Source organism: Suillus bovinus, assembly GCF_016758785.1.
Source record: "Suillus bovinus strain UH-Sbo-P2 chromosome Unknown EDB93scaffold_33, whole genome shotgun sequence".
Lineage (NCBI taxonomy): Eukaryota > Fungi > Basidiomycota > Agaricomycetes > Boletales > Suillaceae > Suillus > Suillus bovinus.
Window position 1 is genome coordinate 323348 of NW_024542089.1, and position 19043 is coordinate 342390.

The following is a 19043-nucleotide window of genomic DNA, read 5'->3' on the forward strand; positions in this document are numbered from 1 at the left end:
TGGTGGAGTTCAGCCAAAGTCACGCTTGTGACTGCCAGCCGAACGTTATCTTGGCAGAGTTCTATTAATAAACCAATCCTTTGACGACTTCTGGTGTGACGACTTAGCTGTGAGGGGATGACCCAAGTTCCTTCAGACATCCATGGTAACGGCCTTCTGGGCAACGTTATCTATCCAGTCCTGTTCATGTAGAATCTCGCTAGCTTTAGTCCGTCCCGTTAGCCCGCCCCACGCTTTTGTATTCACAAGCCATCGAGGTCGTCCTAAGTTCCAGGTAGTATATTACATTCTCTGTTAAAAGGCACTGTAATGTCAGTCGCCAGCCACCTCCATGACTTTCTTGACACGTGCGGAGGATCGGTGGCAGCCAAGTACTACCAGGCAGCAGTGCGGAGAGTGGGAACCCGGAGCCGACAAGTTCACTAAGGTTATCTGCATGGCACGAAGCGAACCAGACAGGATCAGCATTTTATGTGGCTATGAGACGGATGTGTGTCCGAAAGAATCGCGCTAGGCTGACAGGCAAAGCACTGAAACACAGTACGCGACGCCACCTTCAAACAATGTTATCCTGGACCAGGCGAGCCAGAATGTCGAATGTGGCACTTTCGACAGAGACAGCACCAGCTGGAGGAAGGTAGGTTGCGCGGCTCAAGGCGTGAATTGCAAGGGTCATCACGCACAGAGAGTGGGTTGCAGTAGCAAAAACATCCCAGTGATACATTGGGTAATACGAGGGATCATGAAAACCTGGGTAGGAAGGTATTTCACGCGCAACATCATGCGGTGGACAGTCAACTGCTCATCAAGTGCACTTCGAAAAAAATTGCGAGAGATCTGAGGAAACAATGAGCAAGAAAGCAACAACCAGTACAGGAGATGACTTACAACAACTTAAACTGGGAGGACACGACTATAATAAAACCAACCTGGCGTGATGAGCGAAGGCCCGAAGGACCTGAACCTTGTCAAAAATGGGATTCCTGAGTGCTGAACCACAAGTATAGTATCGCTGCCTATTCCTCGTCGGGTCCATAAACCTGTTTGGACGACATTGACAGATTAATACGTGTGATTAAGTTGGGTCTGGGTCTTGAAGCTTAAGCTTTGAAGTCACGGGTACTCATGAGCTGGTGCGAAGACAAAGCGCTAGTAGTAAATCACATTGTTTACTTCAATAATACCATGTATTTACTATACTTGTACCATCTCGTCATCCGAACAACCCAGACTTTCAGGCGAGCAAGATCATTGACAATCACTTCACCAGTGACCACGAACTTTTTAAATAATAATATTCACCTGATACCTGTTCACGAGCATTGGTTGGAGCTGTTCTCCTTGAACGTGTCAATTCGATCTAATGTAGCACACAGTTGATGTCGCAGCCCAATGCGAAGAGGGCGCCAACTCCGATGCGAACAGCAGCTCCCCTTGCTCCACGCGACGCGATGGCCGCCTCGCAGCAAGGTCACATAGAGAACCTAGTGCAGAAGAGTCGAAATTTGGAACACACCATCAAGAAGCTGAACGATGAACTCAGCCTTGAACAAACACGCACCAAGGACACTGTTAATACTCTCAATGCCGTAAGACAACAATGGCGAGCAGAGCAAAAGGAGTGGCACGCTGGTTGCGATGCTTTGCAGGCGTGCCATACAATTGCCCATCTCAGGACGGCATGCTCTTTGGACGACGAACGAATCGCAGTGCTCAAGGAGCGCGAAATTGCACGGCGCGAGAGGCTTGCGCGTATACAAAGGGATTACAAGATCACCATGTTTCAGGCTAGGGAGGCAGAATTGGAGAGTCAAATAGAGGACCTCCAGGCCGATCTCGACTCTCGAGCGGCTCAAACAGAGTCTTTTCTTAAATCTCGGGATCAAAAGTATCAGAAGACTATCCTCGACTTACGAACAAGAGAAGCAACGCTTTCATCTGAGTTGAAGCTGAAGTCGGACGAAATTGTAGCAGCTCATAAGCAACGCGAAGATATCGAGGTCTGCTCTTTCAGTGCCAATCTTCTCATAAATGATCGGTGGTCTAACCTACTGGTAGGATGAACTACGGCGACTACGAGAAGCTCAAGCAGACGCAGACGCGACGACTGTTACAAATGTGTCCAAACTTTCCCGGATAACTGTGCAACGTGATGGTCTACAAGCGAGGGTGACTCAACTCGAGCGGGAGCTTGAGGATCTCAAGGATAATAATGCCAAGTTACAACGTCAACTTGACAATTGGCAAGGCTTGAAGAAAGGTGATGACGCGGATATAGAGATATTGAGGAAGAAGAACGTCGAGTTGGAGGTTCAATTAAGGGAAGCGAATGCACTGACTCAAGAACGTGACAAAGCGCTCGAGAAGGAGAAAGGTCGCACTGCTAAACTTAAGGAAGTCCTCCATGAGTGGAAGGTCAGATTTTTTCTCAACCTGTCACGTTGCGATTGATTGTTTTATAGAGCGAAGCTGGGGAGCAGGACACACTCCGGAAACAGGCTGTTGATGAAGCTACAGATGCAAAAAAGGCAGCAGAAAAACTTGAGCAAGAGATATCAGACCTGAGGGCTCAGTTAACTGCCGCGCTCAAGACATCTGCTGCTCCAAAGGTGGGGCAAACTTTCATGCGCCTATGCCATATTCTCAACACATAATAACCTTACTAGAGCAACACAACGCCTGCGATCCCTTTGGCACCAGAGGATGAGGCCGATCAAACTCGCCCGAAACCGAAACCAAAATCTAAACCAAAACCAGCCAAGCGCTCGAAGTCAGTTGACAGCGACCTTGAGTTGATTGAACTTTCCGCCAAAGCAAAAGGGAAACGGAAGGCACCTCGTGATGACAGTGCCGATGAACGGCCTGCAGCAGAGAAACCAAAGCCTGCACGGGCAAAAAAGGTTGCCTCCACGTCAAATGAGAAGGCACCAAAGAAACGTACCCTTGAATCTGAAGCCAAGAACCAGAAGAAAGCTGCCGAGTCGTTGCAAACAAAGGCATCAAAATCTGCTGTTGTTGCAGATAGTGCTGCAGAAGACGACCAAGATCCGGCACCTAAGAAGAAGAAACGGAAACTCAATGTAGGCATCTTCCCTTCTACGCAACAACACCCTCCGGTGTTTCACTGGGACCAGGTGCGTTATACGGTTCTCTAGCTGATGGTTCGCTGAAATTTTGGGGTTCAATCATCCGCAGGGTGAAATCGGCCTAGGAATCCCTACCGAGCTGTCGCCTGTGAAAGATGCGCCACGACGATTACATCCATCAAGCACAGGTCCAAGTTTCGCCAAAACTCGCGGATGAAGTTTGTCCCAGCGCGGCAGCTGACTGAAGTCTTTGATGTGATCGATGAACGTCATGCTTGACTCTGAATCCTTCTCGATAGGAAATGCGGGGTGACTGTTGGGTGACTGTTGGGTGACTGACGAGTTGTTAGTCATAGTTCTACGGGTCAAAATGTGCTAATGAACCCGCAAACGGCGCGCTGTAGGAAGGCGAGTGAAGTATGATCATTTCAGGAATTTTATCTTTAGACTCAATAGTAGCTTGTAAACAAGTTTCCTTGCTGACTTTCGAGACAAGTGCAAAAGAACTTCGCATTTTTACAACTCTCCCACATAAGTTCAAGCATTGAAGTAACTAACGGATCTATTCGCTGGCATTCGCATTGCCCCAGATAAGAGTCACATACATTTATGGGGCATGGTAAAGTGTAATATGAGGGCAAAGGGAAAGGAAATTTGTCGCCACATCATGAAACTCCTCTCAACGTGGATATTCGTGATTAGAGTGATTAAAGAGGCTTTCCTCTATAGACCATCCTGTGATAGACCACACGGTGCCCCCATTCCATCGGTGAGCGGAACGCTTCCTAGAATGAGTGGTGAGAGGTGGTCATGTAAACGGTGAAAAATTTGAAGTACCGCTTCGAGGAATTTATAGGCCTCGGAAGATGCCGGTGCCAAACGCATTTCTCGGTTACCGCAAAGTTAGTACTAATAAGTCGGTGCAGCCTGAGGCAAGTTGGTAGGACGGCCAATTGGTATTATGAATTCTGTGCGATTTTCGATGGACCTTATCTACCGCCAGGTCAGCTACTGGTTGGATTGCCTGCTACTCAAATGGGTGCCTCCATCTCTCCCAGCGATGCAACTTGGGCCTGGTGGAAGCTCTCAAAATCCTACGATGGTGAGTTGTCGGTTGCAATTTGCATGTCGAAATGCTCATTCAAAATGGATCCTTCAAAGGTACAATTTTTCACCTGGAATGCCCGGCACCCAGACATGAGCTGGTGGGAACATCTTGCGAAGGAGGCCTCGCACTTGGCCGAATTGGGGTTCACGCAGATCTGGCTCCCTCCGCCAAACAAAGCAATGGAACAGGTGAGAGTCGGGAGTTCTGATGATATGTTCACAATCCTATTGTACTACGGTTGCTGTAGACGGGCCGAGGGTATGACGCTTATGACTTGGTACGATGTCCCGTGACACTTGTTCCAACACTTGTACAGACGTTCGTTTAGTGGGATCTTGGTGAATTCGACCAGAAAGGCTCCGTTGCTACACGGTGGGGAACAAAGGAAGACCTTTTGAGAGCTTGTGATACTGCGAGGCAATGCGGTATGAACGTTATAATCGATGCAGTTCTCAATGTGAGGCTATTGGATACATTTTATGAGTCTGTGCTCACTCTGTCGTGCACAATGGTACATAAGCACAAACTCGGTGCAGACAGATCGGAGACCTTTCGCGCTGTGCGCGTCGATCCATTGAATCGGTTGCGGGATATTGAGAACGAGAGACCAATCAAGGTATGATTCTCCTCCCCTACTTTGGAGACCTTTTTAATATCATCTACAGGGCTGGACTGCATTTGATTTTCCTGGACGGCTTGGGAAGGTAATGCAATACATTGTAATTTCATTGCCTAGAGGTAAACATATAAGCCAGTATAGTAGCATGCGGTGGAATTTTAATCATTTTACGGGTCAGTCCGTGTTTGACCTTCTTTGCTTTCTATGACTGAAATCGTTGAAGGGTTGGACTGGGATGAGCTCACGCAAACCAATGGCATATTTCGCATTTCTTCCGAAGGACATCAAGGTTGGTCAACGTGGGTAGATACTGAGAATGGGAACTATGATTATCTCCTAGGCCTCGATGTTCGTCGTGGCTTTTCGTTGATTTGTTCATTCTAATTATCTACCCGGGAACTATAGATTGACCATCATCACCCTGAAGTGCGGGGTGATCTATTTTCATGGGGCTCGTGGATCCTTGACGTGCGTCTTATCTCCATCGCTTCTTACATGATCTTTTGAAATCATTCTAGACCACAGGCGCCTGCGGGTTTAGACTGGATGCCATCAAACACATGGACCGCAGGTTCCTTCTTGAGTTTGTAAGCGGGTGTTCTTTCTTTCTTTGATTCACCTTGTGACGGAGCCGCTTTCCTATTGAAGATCGAAAGAACTCGGAATCACCCAGGCAGGAAGCGGCTGTTTGCGGTATCAGAGTACTGGTCAGCGAAGTAGGTCCATCCTGTATTGCGTGATTTACAGGCCCCCTGAACGAGAGCAGCTTGCAATCTATAATACCATATATTCGGGCGTTCCATGGCCAGGTGTGTATCCCATTACATCACTGACTCGGGGTTAACGGCAACAGACCTCTTTTTTTGACGTTCCACTACACGAGAACTTTCATAGAGCAAGCAAAGCAGGTGCTTCTTACGACCTAAGGACCATTTTTGAAGGTTCTCTGGTAAATTTGAGGCCAGAAGATGCTGTCACCTTTGTTGACAATCACGAGTGAGTGCTGGTACTAGACATCTACTGTTCCATGAGTAACTGTTTTTTGTGGTAGCACGGTAAGCAAAGCGTTTGATGACCGCACACGATTTAGTCAATCATTGTTTCAGCAAGTTGGCCAATCTCTGGAGAGCTGGGTAAGCCATTCGCATTCCTTTCTTTCGTGGATTCCGAATAATTTTAATTAGGTGGACACCAACTTCAAAGCTCAAGCGTACGCTCTCGTCCTACTGCGATGTTACGGATATCCGTATGTACCATGTCGCTTAAACACCGGCCCTAACACGAATCTCATGGCAGATGCATTTTCTATGGTGACCTGTATCCTAATGATGAGTGCTTTGACGAGCGCACCTCCCGCATTCTGAAGAAGTTACTCCTTGCGCGGAAATCATTCGCATATGGACCTATGGTAGATTACTTTGAGCACAGAAACTGTATTGGGTTCGTACGCATGGGCGATTCCGATCATGCTGGGTGTGTAGTTGTGCTCAGTAATGACCCGATGTGAGTTTCTTCGTGTCTTTTGCGCATGCTCATCTCTTAATCACTTCCTCGAGGCTGGACCTGACTATGTCCAAAGTTCGAATGAACGTCGGCCTAGTACGTACCCATTATAAATTGTACGTATAACATTTGCTCATCCCTTGTATTCTCCAGCACCAAGGAGCAACGTTCCACAGCTTCTTTGACGATACTCGAACTGTTGCAATTGACCATGACGGTTGGGGAGCATTTCCTTCTTCAGAGGACTGTGTTGAGGTCTGGATCAAAACTGAAGAAAATCAATAATTAATAGTCCCAACAGACACTAGTACTCTAGTACTTTCTTATGTCCAAGTGAATAGGGCCTAAAATACAATATCGTGATGATGGTTCCCCTTTTATTTAACAATTGTGATGGCAGACTCTTCAGATTGTCTTTCGAGATGCGAAGGTGGTCTGAAGACACTGCTCTGCACTCTACTGTATTCTTGAAGCTCGATATGCGAAGGTGATCCGAAGGCACTACTCCGCGTACTACTGGTTTCATGAATTTCGAAATAGTTGTCTGTGGCATCTTTCTCTAGACGGGGTAGTCTAGGTCCATATTGAGATACTCTGGCGAAAGATGTGCGTTCTGGAGTGTTCTGAGGAGGTCTCATGCCATCAAATAATGCACCGGTTTCTTCCAGAGTACGACCTGAAGAAAAACCTCAGAGCGCTCCACAAGCCACAACAACAATAAAATTCACCTCTCGTCTCAATAATGAACACCATCACAAATAATAGCTCCAGACAGAGCCATCCACAGTAAACGAGGTACTTTGCGAGATATTTGTCAATTAGAAAATCGAACGAGATATGACTCACGTATTTCCACCCTATGGCGTCGAGTGCCCACGGATTGATGAACACGTTGAAAGTATTGGAAAGATAGGCAACAAAGGCCTGTACAAAATGTTAGACAGTATCAAAGACGAGTCACAAAAGGTCCAACCATGATTGCAAGTCCCCTGGCGCGAATATTGTAAGGCAGAATCTCGAGTGTATACGAGACAAGCATTGGCGTATATGCAAAGTCATAAAAGAAAAAGAACAGAAATATGAGCGGTACAGTAGCTATTCGTGCTTGATTAACAATCGCATCAAGTACAACAAGGTTTCGCACTTACCTTTCACAGCTGCGGTACTCCCGGTCTCGTGGAAAATAGCAGTGGTAACTGTCCACATTGAGAAGACTATCCGGAGGATACAATAAGCGATATTCTCGAAATTAGCATGATGTCACAGAATAGCACTGACCGATCAACATTCCGATATTCGAAGTCAGGAACAACTTCCTTCTGCCCACCTTGTCCACGAACATTGTGCCCAATAGAGCACTAGCGAGATTAAAAACCTATATACGCAAGATAAGTATCAACCCCGGCTCCTGAGAAACCATGCCAGATGAACCTGTAGACATCCGTTAATTATTGTTTTTGTCCGAGTCGTCGTTATGCCGCTGTTGAAATCTCAGCCAATGTACCACCATACAGATCCAGGGAACATACATCCCGTCCAAAACAATGTTGATGTAAGACGAGACTAGACCATTGCCACTGAAAGGGAGCATCAATTCTTGTACCAAACTAGAACGAGCTTGGCCAAACCTCCACTGTGAGAATACTGCAATAGATATAACGATAAACATGCGTCGTCTGTTACCAGGAGTTGCAAAACACGTCAGGTAGGATGGACTGAAGGCGATCTCTCGTTCAATGTTCAGAGCATGTCGGATTTGAGCCATCTCGAATGCTACTAGGTGGTCACTCTGGTTTGGCCCATCCGCATGGTACTGAGCGAGGACACGCGCGGCTTTCGATTCCTATCAGAACAAGAACAAGAGCAGAAAGCTCGACCGATGAATTACAATCGACTAGGAAAATTACTCGCGAATGCTCACCAGACCTTGAGCGGCTAGAAATCGAGGACTCTCCGGGATGAACCTAAACACAATCAAAAATGCTGAGTCGCTCTGAGCAATCCAAAAGCCAAAAATACAGACCAAACCAACGTCATTTGAAGGACAGGAACAGTAGCTTGAAGAAATACAGGGACTCTCCATGACCATTCTGATGCCCCTGCTCGATCATAAGCGACAAGGCAGATCCAGGACGCTGCAATACATGTGAGAAAATAATTACAAGGAACTGGATGTTACATACAGATAATGCTGCCAAAATACCACATCGAATTGTATAAAGCAGTCAATTTTCCACGCTTAAATGATATCAGAGACAATTAATAACAGACAAGGTGATTGAACATACATGTGTTGGATAACTAAGTTCGCTGATGAGCAGGGGAGCAGCATTGACGGAGAAAGCTGTGCCTATGCCAACTACAAGATAAGTATCAGCATCCGAACCACTCCGTGAATGGGAGTCTTACTGAGCACACGAGCGCCAATGAATACTTGCACGTTGGTGCATAAGGCTTGCGTGAGGACACCAGCTAGAACGATGGTTGCTCCAATGAACATAGTTGCTCGTCGTCCTAGCAAGTCAGACACAAAAGGGGTAAATGGAATTCCCTGAAACCAGAGTGAGCTAGGAGTCATGTCAACGAACTGCCACAGCTTACGCTGACAGCGCCAATGCCTTGAGCAGAATTTATGAGGCCTAATAGTTGTGAATAGAGGATTACAGGAATGCCAGAACTGCATACCCAAGGTTTTTCCCTGGGGATTATGGAAGTATTCTTGCCATCTTGGCAAAATCTGCAGACCTAAGGAAACTTGAGTGGACCATATGATAGTGAATGCTTATGACCGACCGTTTAGTATGGATGAATCAAGGCCATTCAGTACTGATGATAGTACTGGTAATATCAAATAGATATTTAACACCAGGAGCCCTGCGCGCCGACATTGTCAAGCAAATTATTTGTTTCCATGCGCTCAGCAAAGCTCGTACCACGATTCCTCCACCACGACTCTCGATGAATAAAATCTGAAATCGTGTATTCCGGGATTGCCATCGATGAAGACCTTAAATTGACAAATAATTCGGGGGAAGGGAAGAAAGGTTGAAGGTGATTGATTCTTGAGGTATCGTGATATATTGTACTAGTATATGCTTACCACCACTTTTCAACGATCAAGCGCAAGGGTCGTCTCGAAGCCTTAACTTTAACCGTGTCAGACATACTTGGGGTAAAACAGAGATGAAATTGCGCAATTCGGAACATTACTTCCCGAAGGAAAGACGTGGTGAGAACGAAGGCGGCGAGTAGGCGGCGGCTCAACTGTTGATGCACCCTATGCATCCAAACCTTAGAAGTAAGGCCATGACAACCCGCTGCAACCAGGTCCAGAAGGCTGACGTATTTGTATTTGGTGCAACCGCTAGCAGTAGGTAATGTTAGTTTTACCCTGTTGCCCCACGATCTTGCTGTAAAGGTTAAGCGCAGCGAGCGAACAGCTAGACAGCCTCCGTCAGTCCGGATTTGTCAAGTGGACATGGTCCTAGACTGTGGTCATAAATGTTTTGACTTGGATTCATTAGACTGGAATATGATAAGACATATTTACCGTAGGTCAGGCCCAGGGAAGCGACGGCCGCGGAACCATATCCGGCGGGGCCAAGACTCGTGCTAATTTTCTGTTGGTTAATGGAAATAGTTGAGGAGATATTCCAACTCCCCTTTCCTGTCGCGATGGTGGTCGATGGACCTAAATGTTTTTGCCCTACAAGCCGGTGCCCGGATTATGGACAGTGAGCCTATCTTCGATCGAGTCACAGTAATTTGGTAGTGAATTTGCTATAATTCACAGAATATTAGCCTATCGGTCAACTGGATAGAACTCACGTATGTAAATTGTGGTGGATAATATGTTTGTCGGCTTGAAAAAAGTTAGATGCGAACGTATAACGTTGCTGCTAGCTGTGAAAATTTGGATTATAACCTTACCCGAGCCTGAGGCCTGAGGTCCTGGTCCCTTAACTACTAAATTTTAGAAGTAAGTACATATGGCAATATTACATTTTTTTGCTGGCCTCCAGCTCTTCTTTTTCACTGACTGGCTGGGCGATTGTGCCTCTGCTTGTCACCAGCTAGGTACTGAAATAGTCAACAGCTCGCGATTATGCTTCAGACGATTCGTTGATTTTGTTGTTGCAGGCTCTCAGACTCATCACAGCTAGAATGATCGTACGACTGAGTCTCGGCAACGCCCGATGTAAGCTCGGCCTTCGAGTTCCTCCGAGCGAGCACTGACCGTGAGCAGCTTTTTCAGAAATTCCATCGCACAGAACCCTGACTCGGAGTCATTAAGAAATTTGAACTCATCAAAAGACAACCTACTACCAATAATCGTTATTCACATCTTGCTGTTGTATACGATTGGTTCCTTTCGCAGTCCGCTCGAGGGGCACGACTGCTTTGCAGCCGTTCAAGGTGTTCCCTCTCGGCTGGAGACTAGTATCCTGAAGGAGTCGACTCGGCCGCCGGGAGCCAAGCTGCTTCTCCTTCAGGTCAACCCGTCGGCTCGCCTCGGATCGGTGATATTGTGTTTGAATCCGCCGATGATAGGTGTAAGAGCATTGACCTCAGTGCTTCGACGGTTGCGTGTCAACAAGCTCAACAATATTATGGAATTCGCAACGTGTGTTTTTACCTGACTCTTATAATCTGACGTCAGCATTACACAGAATTGTATTTGTATACTTGGCCGGACAAAGAATACTACATGAACATTGCGTTCGACGCATCAATACATGTCGACCGGCAGCTCCCCGCACTCGACTGATCATGCTCAGGCAACATAACATGTTCTCTGAGCCGGCATTGCACGTATCCTTCCTTGACCTCGGCAGCCGCGTGATCGAGAGCCATTTATACCTTCTCCCAACGATCAAGTGTCATGATGTAGTTCGTATTGTCTCGACCTCGATAACGTATCTTGTTCACATTTCGATTCATCCCTGCCAGTGCGTATCACGGGCGCGATCATCCGTAGCAGTTCGTGCACGTGGGGCACCTTTGAAATATTTATCCGATGATTCCTAGCTGAGCGGCTGAACTGTACCCCGCGTGGTATGATGAACTTGTGGGATGCTCAAGGCCGTACTGCGATCAACCGGATACAAGGCAAATCATTAACTTTACTGGCCAACTTACACACTAGACCTAGATCTGTGCAGCAAGAGCATGCTGCCCTACCTCACTACCTGCGCGTGGACACCAACACCATACTGTCAGGCTCTGGCCCAGAGTTGCAACAAGTTTCAACCACAACATTAAAATAAGTAAACAAAGGAGCACATGATTCAGTACATACTCTAATGCTATGTAAAAATAAGATAAAGAAATCTGTTAAGGCTACGGTGTGAAACAGAGAGCTGAAAAAATTCTCTCCCACATAGAAGTCTCTGTTTCACTACCGGCAAACGAACTTCAACTCCGAATTCATTGTGATTTGCGACTGGCCAAAGATAGTACTGAGTCCGTTTGCTTGATGGGTGCAATTCGGGCATTGCGGGGAAACTGACATTTTACCACCCAGTAAAATTATATTCAGAGGTGCTTGACGCACTGCACTGGCTGCTTTTGATTGAAGTCTCGAGGTAAATGTTGAAACCCCAACATGAGACTAAAATGTCTTTGTTTCATTGAAGCCTTGGTTGCGCCGGTTGAATCGATGCGCAGTGCAGTCGTATGTACATAGTCAAATTAAAACTCATTTGAACCCCGGCCTCACATATGCACATGGTTGCCCCACGGCACAAAAATCTATCTTGAGCCCGTATCTCCTCAGCCTGTTGAGTTGTAGCCACCCCCTCCTACAGTCTATGGGGACGTTTCTGGTGATTTAATTGGCTCTAGCTTGAAGGATTCCGACATTCATGAACCATTTCACCCCAGCCCATCAACAATACTAACTTGCTGAAGGACAATGTACATTTGCCAAATTCTGATTGCGTCTAGATTCAAACGATAAGGCTGGGAAGTTGTACCGCAGTATCGCGACACTCCTGGGAATTCCGCAAATGAACTCAGTAAACAAAAACAACACCTAACTATCAAAATGCACACAAAATCATAGATCATTCGGACAATGAGAAACAACACACTGCACAACAGCAGCTCTCGAGTATCCGAAAGTAAAGCGCCAGTCAAAATGTCTCTATGTAACAAAAGAACGACTGAAGGCGAAGACCGAAGTTTTGAAGCAATAAGCACCTAAGCCCACGGTCGCATGAGGGAATGTAAACATCAGTATGGGTAATACTCCAATACTCCTAAAAAGCAGACAGCCTAATGTACGTTGTAGATATCGCAGGTAGAATGATTAGCAAAAGAAAACTCGTGAATGTCTCTGGAGGTCCTTCGACTGGTATCGATCTTTCCATGTCAGAGCAATTCTAGAAAAGCAAGGCAGCAACAGCGGCACCAGCAATACCGGCAGCGCCAACGCGGATAATGTTGGCAGAGGCAGCAGAAGAACCTGTCGTCGAAGCTGAACCGGCAGCAGTAGTCGCGGAGCTTGCAGTACTACAGGATATGACGTCAGATCACGTGGCAACTTGACAACAACCTTAACTCACGTATGAGTAGTACCGGCGGCAGTACCAGTGGTAGCGATGCCAGTGGTAGCAGGAGTAGTACCACTCGGTAGAGCAGCACTAGTTGCGCCAGTCGGACCAGCGGAAACTGGACGATATATTAGTAGGGCGACAGATTGTGACATACAACAAGAGACGTACGCGACGTGGTGTTGGTACATGTAGTTGAAGCTATGCCAAGGTTAAATAAAACCTAAGCAACCGATCAACAAGATCAACTGAAACACGCACATCCAGGGTTCACGGTGAACGGCGCAGACTGCGCAGTCAAACCAGTGCTGTCGCGGAGGGTGAGACCAAGAGATGTCCCGGACTGGATGTTGCAGACCCAGGTCACTGAAGTGCTATTTTGCTGTCCCAGATTTTCAACAGCAGCACCATTGGGGGTCGCACCAGGTAGAATGCTGAAATTACGTTAGTAAAATGTGATGCGCATGCAAAATGAAGTCATTACCTCTGTAAAAGATAATAAAATAAAATTCGCTGCAAGTCAATGACTGACAACCATGTTTATAGGACATCACCGACCAGGAAGTAGGGAGCTAAAACATAGTCAGTCAGACACGGAAGACTGCAAATTAGAGCAACTTACCAGTTCCACCTGACCACGTCAGGAGGGTGGGTTGACACTCAACAACGTTGGCACTGTTCCGAGAAAGTAAGAAGACCTTGACAACTCAAGGTGCATGCGTAGAATAACTTACGGGGTGTTGATTGTGAACTGGGCAAGAGTACTAGCCACGAAGAGCGCGAGGTAGCTAACAGAGAACTTCATCATGAACTTGCTTGTCGTTAAGTTGAATGAGGACGAAGGAAGTTGAACTGCGTGGAAAAAAAAAGTTGTAGATTTATTTATCTGCCCGACTCTGTTTATTATGTTAATATTTACATCATCAACTAGCTTCCAAACATGCCACGCCAACTCCACCAATCATAAAGCTTTAAAGTATTGTGAACAAAGTAAGCTGTGCTCCTCCAAATCCTTCGACCCATGAATAACTTCAACCAAATTTCTCACTAGCCACTCATGCCTACTAGTACTAGAATCAATTTTGAATTTTCCTTCAACACCCAACTTTCTTTGAATCGTTGTTCGGAATGCCGTTGATAGCGTAAAAATACATCAGATAGGGCCAATTCGTGTTACGTCCGCAGTTCCTGGTATACGTCAATGTTTTGGTCATGACATTGCACCCCGCCAAGTCTCACCAACATTATTTCATCAATCTTCCCGCACAATGTGCACGCGTGTTACCAGCCCATAGTGGTCGCTCACCCATTTGTCCCTCCCAATCGTCTCACCAATCCCTATCCTCTCTGGCTGATCCACAACGAAACCTTCTTGTCCAGTGGTGAGCACCTTGTCTAACCTTCCAGGCGGTAATCGCCCCGCAGATTGGTATCCCCAGGTAAAACCTTCCTCATCATCGTTATCACCTTCCCAGGCATCATACAGTCCGGCTGCCTCCACGATAGTCTCGTCAGCAGGACCGATAGCATTCATATCCCCTGCCACAATACCCCCGAACATTCCCCTCCCACGCAATGCAGTTGCAATGAGTTTCAATTGCCTAGGCCGTGCTCCGGCCCCTTCTGGCATCGATTCAAGATGCGTGTTTGCAACGCGCAGGGTAATGATGCCTCCTGATAGGCGAGGTTCGTCTTCGTGAGCAGGAATGCTCAGTTTAATATCAACGAATATGGCATTGCGTTTCATCTTAGAATTGCTGAATGCGATGGTGGAGACATTGACCACGGGGATTGTGCGAGAGACTAGTGTGACATTTCCGTACACTGCTTGATCTGGCCACTTGTCCACGCTAGCGGGAGCAACTACGAAACACCGTCGCACCCATTCGGCATTGAGGATCTCTGCGAAAACTGACACATGTACCTCCTGTAACATGATGCAGCATGGTTCAGGCCGTTCACTAGTGGTCCTGCAGTCAAGAACATGTTGCTGGATGTAGGAGAGGGCGGCAAGGAGCCGTTTCTTCTTATCGGAAGCTGTGAAGTCGAGGTTCCATGTCACGAGGCGGACGGTAGATGGTAGGGGCTCCCTGACGCCTCTGGCGCAGTTGGAAGTCTGCGCCCAACGCTTTTTGCGAGATGAATAACGCACTGCGCGAAGCGGTACTTGGGCATCTGCCTCTTGCCGCACCGGACGCATTCTTACTTGCAGGGGAGGAGCTTCATCTGGCTCCGTTTCATAGAAGTCGGAGGGTGGGGAAGGTATGAACGATTCATCGATATCAGACATCGTCGATGGAGTTGTGAGATGGATGGATGGTTTATCGAGTCCTGATCAAAGTGACGATGCGCTACAGTGGGCAAGAAGTGTCGTACAGATGATCCACTATCACGGTGGTTAGATGGGGCCCATCCGGTTTCAAGAAATAAGTAGTCACGCAATCCATGGTGATCGGTCGTAAAACTGTCCTCGAGGCTCCTCGAGGCCTTCTATTTTTTCGATGTCAAGTGCAACGTGCCCTTCAGAAATTGGAACCGAGTCCTGTTTTTAGTACTTTGCCAGCGTCTAGAAATTACGATAGATCCGAAAGCATGATTATCCAGGTACTATTGTGGTGGAAATCACCGAAACCCGGCTTTCTGACTTTCTAGAGGCTGACGAGTATAAAGCTCAGATTATAGATAGCACCAAGATAGCACTGGGTATAACATATGTGTAGGTCCTTCATTAGTTCACTACCAAGCATACGCAAGACAGATAAGCATGCAACATCAAAGCTCAGCCGTGGCTCTGCCGATAACACTCTCAACTTTTTCCTGTGCCTCCTCTAACTTTTTGGCAACGAATGCACTCAGAACGTTGGCCTTCATTTTGATCTCATCGAGCTTGGCAGGTGACATCGTGCGCTTGGAGAGGATAGAAGCGAGGCTGATAAAGAGATATATCGGACCATGATCAGTTGAACGCCCACAATGCCTAGTAGCTTACCGCTTAGACTCCTTCTCGATATAGGATTCTTGGTCGTTTACGACTTTCTCCATCACACGGATATAGTATTTTGCCGTCTCGCCGAGCGTCTCGGAGAGAGTCAAGGCCTCTTTATAAATATAGTCACGAGCGTCACCAGCAGCGCCCAGGAACTTCTGGGCAAGGGTGTCAAGTTCCGCAATACGTCCAGCCTGCACTGTGTCAGGAAAGGTTTTGATTACCGGTTTGCACGTGACCCACCTCGTCATTGAGACTGCCACCAACGGCGCGATGAGTTCCGCAGTGCTCGTTGAGGAAATCAACGAATGCCTGTTCAGTGCGAGGGCCTTCGTAGGCCTCGACCTCCTTTCCGCCACGAGGGAAAAACTTGATGGTAGGGTAAGATGACACTCCGTAGCGACCAGCAATCTCCTTGTTCTGTTGTGCATCCGCGTCAATGTTGGCAACAACACACTACAAAAAATATGCTGATTAGCTGAAACAGCAAGAAGATCATCGGACAGTACGCACATTGCTCTCTGATTTGAAGTCAATCGCAACTTGTATGCAAGTATTAGAGAAATTATCAGAGAAATAGAAACCGACGCTTACCTTGTTCGTAGACTGGTTTAAGGTTCTTGCAATGCCCGCACCATGGCGCGGTAAATGTGACAAGAACGTCTTTTGTCTCGTCCAATGCAATATCATCAAAGGTGTGAACATCAAGGATCAAAGTTTCGGGGGGCGGTGGGGGCTTGATACTCGATTTTACACCGGACTTCGAAGTGATGCTGAAAGAAAGCATTAGCATGAGGTCACATAGATGTGGTGAGCGCACAAAGAAGCAAGTGCATCAAGGTCTCGGCCGCCTTCGTAAGGCTCACTATTGCCTTTCTCGTCAAACCACTTCAAAGCTGTATGCAGATACTGAGTAGGGTATTCATATAAATTTTATGTTGAAACTCACTGGGGTATCCGGTGACACCATATTTTTGTCCTAAAGGTTTACCGACGCCATCGGCATCAACTTTGGCGACAGTAACTTTACCCTTTGCGTGCGCAAAGGCATCTCCAAGTTGCTCGTATATAGGAGCGAGGTTCTGGAATAAGCGTAAGTATTTTGCTCTCGTGTTATTACAGGGGCATATGCCTTGCAGTGACCACTACATCACGAGGTGTTCATCAACTAGGGTTCCCATGAGAGTGCAGAACACAACGTACCACCAAGGGGCAAAGCTGGGAATCAATATTTAGGACAGGAGTTTTTAGCAAATACCGCGGCGAGCTCACAATTCAACCAAACCAGGCTTCCCCTTGCCAATTTCGCTGTCAAAATTGTCCGGGGTGAGTTCAAGAACGTTGGAAGCACCGACGCCAGCCAATAGTCCCGCAAAAAGAAGCGACAGCGACAGCTTCATGGTGTTGATGAAAGGGTACTGAGAGGCGACGTGGAGCTTGAAAGTCTAGGTCAGAATAATGCTATGCCTTAGTCAGCGGCTTATAACCACGTGGTTTCTCGTGATCATTTTCTAGTGTAATTAATCAGCGCGAGATTTCTCAGCAATATAACACTGTAGGCTCATCCAAAACAACGCCGACCATAACGCTCTGATACCATTAATGAATACAGCCCAGGAAGTAGCAGAATACGGTTCAGATGAAGAAGGGGACGTATTCATCGACTCGGGCGATGTTCTCGCAGAGGTTCCCGATGACGGTGATCATCCTATGGATGAAGATGATGAAGCAGAAGACGGGGTTACCGATCTTCCATCCGGGGATTCTGATGTGAAGGACAACTCGCTGCAGCACTTTACCACTCACAACGGCTCTGTATTTGCTATATCATGTCATCCCACGGAACCGCTCGCAGTCTCCGGGGGTGAAGATGATCTTGGATACATATGGGATATAACGGATGGAGAAGTTATTGTGAAACTGACTGGACACGTGGATAGCGTATGCAGCGCGTCTTTCAGCAGCGATGGTCAGATGGTTGCGACTGGTGGAATGGATGGGAAGGTGAGGATATGGAGAAGAGTTGGTACAACGGACTTCAGAAACTGGGAGTTCTTGACTGAACTTCAGGGACCGGATGAAGTGATTGTAGGTGTATCAGTAAACTCCTTGAACTATTCTCAAATAATTCAAATCCAGTTGCTACGGTGGCATCCCCGTGGAACAATTCTACTCGCAGGCTCCAATGATTCTACGGTTTGGCTGTGGCAATGTATGTCAACGATATACCAGTCCCCCTTGATATACTCACGTTAACAGTGCCATCGGGAAATACTATGCAGGTATTCGCCGGACACAGTGGTCCAGTTCAATGTGGGGAGTTTACGCCTGATGGTAAGTCCGACGTATTGAAGCCCAAAAATATCACCATTTTTTTGGTTTACCAGGCAAGCGGATAGTAACTGCCTCTGAGGACGGAACTCTCATATATTGGGATCCGCGATCATCAACTCCATTGTTCAAACTTTCACCACAAGACGCCCGTTTTGATCTTGAGAACATTACATCTCTTGCGATAAATGCTTCTTCTACGCTCGCAGTTGTCGGTGGAACATCTGGGAGCGTGCGTGTAGTAAGCCTCAGCAAGGGTGAGGTCGTCGGTGCCCTTGGAGGACACACTGAGGGGGAGAGCGTTGAAGCTGTGCAATTTGTCGATCTCACTGGAACGGGAAGTAGCCCTGGTGTTGTAGTCACTGGGGGAACGGACGGAAAAGCGTGTGTATGGGACCTCAGCACAATGAGACTCCGTGCAACTCTCGAGCATCAGGTAAATTTGATGTTTGTATTAGAAGGTTGCTGCGCTGACATTCTACAAGGATGCAGTAACTTCATTGTTAACTCACCCAGCACCAAAAGGTCACTTGATAGTGTCGGCGTCCGCAGACAACACGCTCCGCACGTGGGATACTCGCACTGGCGCATTGGTCAAGGAGCACACTGGGCACCATGGCCCTATACTCAGCGCGTCTCTGGGACTCCAAGGTTCTGTGGTTGTTAGCGGTGGGGATGATTCTGCTTGCCTAGTCTTCACTACGGAGGTCGACGAGTCTGGATAGAACATCCTCCCCCATTCCTCAGCTGAGCTATCTCAGCTACCCAGAGTCACAAGAACAATACCCCTGTACTATCCAGTTGGAATTATAGATTGTTCGAGAGCATGTGGCTTGAGTTGTATCCTGCAGTATTG

General features: G+C 47.2%; 6 protein-coding genes across 6 annotated transcripts; 3 read left to right on the forward strand and 3 right to left on the reverse strand.

Annotated features, from left to right (window-relative positions):
• The first annotated feature begins 1199 nt into the window (after window positions 1–1199).
• On the forward strand, window positions 1200–3611 carry EDB93DRAFT_1227569 (uncharacterized protein). Its single transcript, XM_041451240.1, has 6 exons — window positions 1200–1325; window positions 1377–2000; window positions 2059–2415; window positions 2463–2609; window positions 2667–3134; window positions 3196–3611. Exons 2-6 carry the CDS (start codon window positions 1380–1382, stop codon window positions 3301–3303), a joined length of 1701 nt encoding a protein of 566 aa, XP_041307089.1. The 5' UTR covers window positions 1200–1325; window positions 1377–1379; the 3' UTR covers window positions 3304–3611.
• A 457-nt stretch (window positions 3612–4068) lies between these two features.
• On the forward strand, window positions 4069–6601 carry EDB93DRAFT_1086626 (glycoside hydrolase family 13 protein; the record flags this gene model as incomplete). Its single annotated transcript, XM_041445981.1, has 18 exons — window positions 4069–4188; window positions 4248–4382; window positions 4442–4471; window positions 4523–4651; window positions 4715–4810; window positions 4860–4898; window positions 4950–4986; window positions 5037–5161; window positions 5219–5281; window positions 5332–5400; window positions 5462–5529; window positions 5580–5622; window positions 5667–5809; window positions 5904–5946; window positions 5998–6059; window positions 6110–6316; window positions 6370–6412; window positions 6470–6601. 18 exons carry the CDS (start codon window positions 4069–4071, stop codon window positions 6599–6601), a joined length of 1584 nt encoding a protein of 527 aa, XP_041307090.1.
• A 92-nt stretch (window positions 6602–6693) lies between these two features.
• EDB93DRAFT_1086637 (uncharacterized protein) lies at window positions 6694–9313 on the reverse strand (the record flags this gene model as incomplete). The annotated part of the gene is made up of 18 exons (XM_041445982.1): window positions 6694–6992; window positions 7045–7114; window positions 7163–7240; window positions 7290–7411; window positions 7465–7530; window positions 7595–7691; window positions 7748–7796; window positions 7846–7893; window positions 7945–8159; window positions 8238–8280; window positions 8340–8451; window positions 8500–8554; window positions 8605–8675; window positions 8726–8867; window positions 8918–8955; window positions 9002–9061; window positions 9110–9190; window positions 9250–9313. The coding sequence occupies 18 exons, from the start codon at window positions 9311–9313 to the stop codon at window positions 6694–6696; spliced, it is 1710 nt and encodes a 569-aa protein (XP_041307091.1).
• A 3801-nt stretch (window positions 9314–13114) lies between these two features.
• EDB93DRAFT_1086435 (Endonuclease/exonuclease/phosphatase) lies at window positions 13115–15070 on the reverse strand (the record flags this gene model as incomplete). Its single annotated transcript, XM_041445971.1, has 4 exons — window positions 13115–13304; window positions 13489–13545; window positions 13605–13801; window positions 14156–15070. The coding sequence occupies 4 exons, from the start codon at window positions 15068–15070 to the stop codon at window positions 13115–13117; spliced, it is 1359 nt and encodes a 452-aa protein (XP_041307092.1).
• Window positions 15071–15642: 572 nt separating this feature from the next.
• Window positions 15643–17256, reverse strand: EDB93DRAFT_1104557 (protein disulfide isomerase; the record flags this gene model as incomplete). The annotated part of the gene is made up of 10 exons (XM_041447424.1): window positions 15643–15799; window positions 15860–16050; window positions 16100–16312; window positions 16370–16398; window positions 16451–16629; window positions 16677–16752; window positions 16806–16938; window positions 16977–17001; window positions 17060–17074; window positions 17129–17256. The coding sequence occupies 10 exons, from the start codon at window positions 17254–17256 to the stop codon at window positions 15643–15645; spliced, it is 1146 nt and encodes a 381-aa protein (XP_041307093.1).
• Window positions 17257–17369: 113 nt separating this feature from the next.
• Window positions 17370–18998, forward strand: EDB93DRAFT_491328 (ribosome biogenesis protein Sqt1). The gene is made up of 5 exons (XM_041456543.1): window positions 17370–17944; window positions 17996–18068; window positions 18116–18190; window positions 18244–18623; window positions 18673–18998. The coding sequence occupies exons 1-5, from the start codon at window positions 17459–17461 to the stop codon at window positions 18910–18912; spliced, it is 1254 nt and encodes a 417-aa protein (XP_041307094.1). The 5' UTR covers window positions 17370–17458; the 3' UTR covers window positions 18913–18998.
• The last annotated feature ends 45 nt before the right edge of the window (window positions 18999–19043 follow it).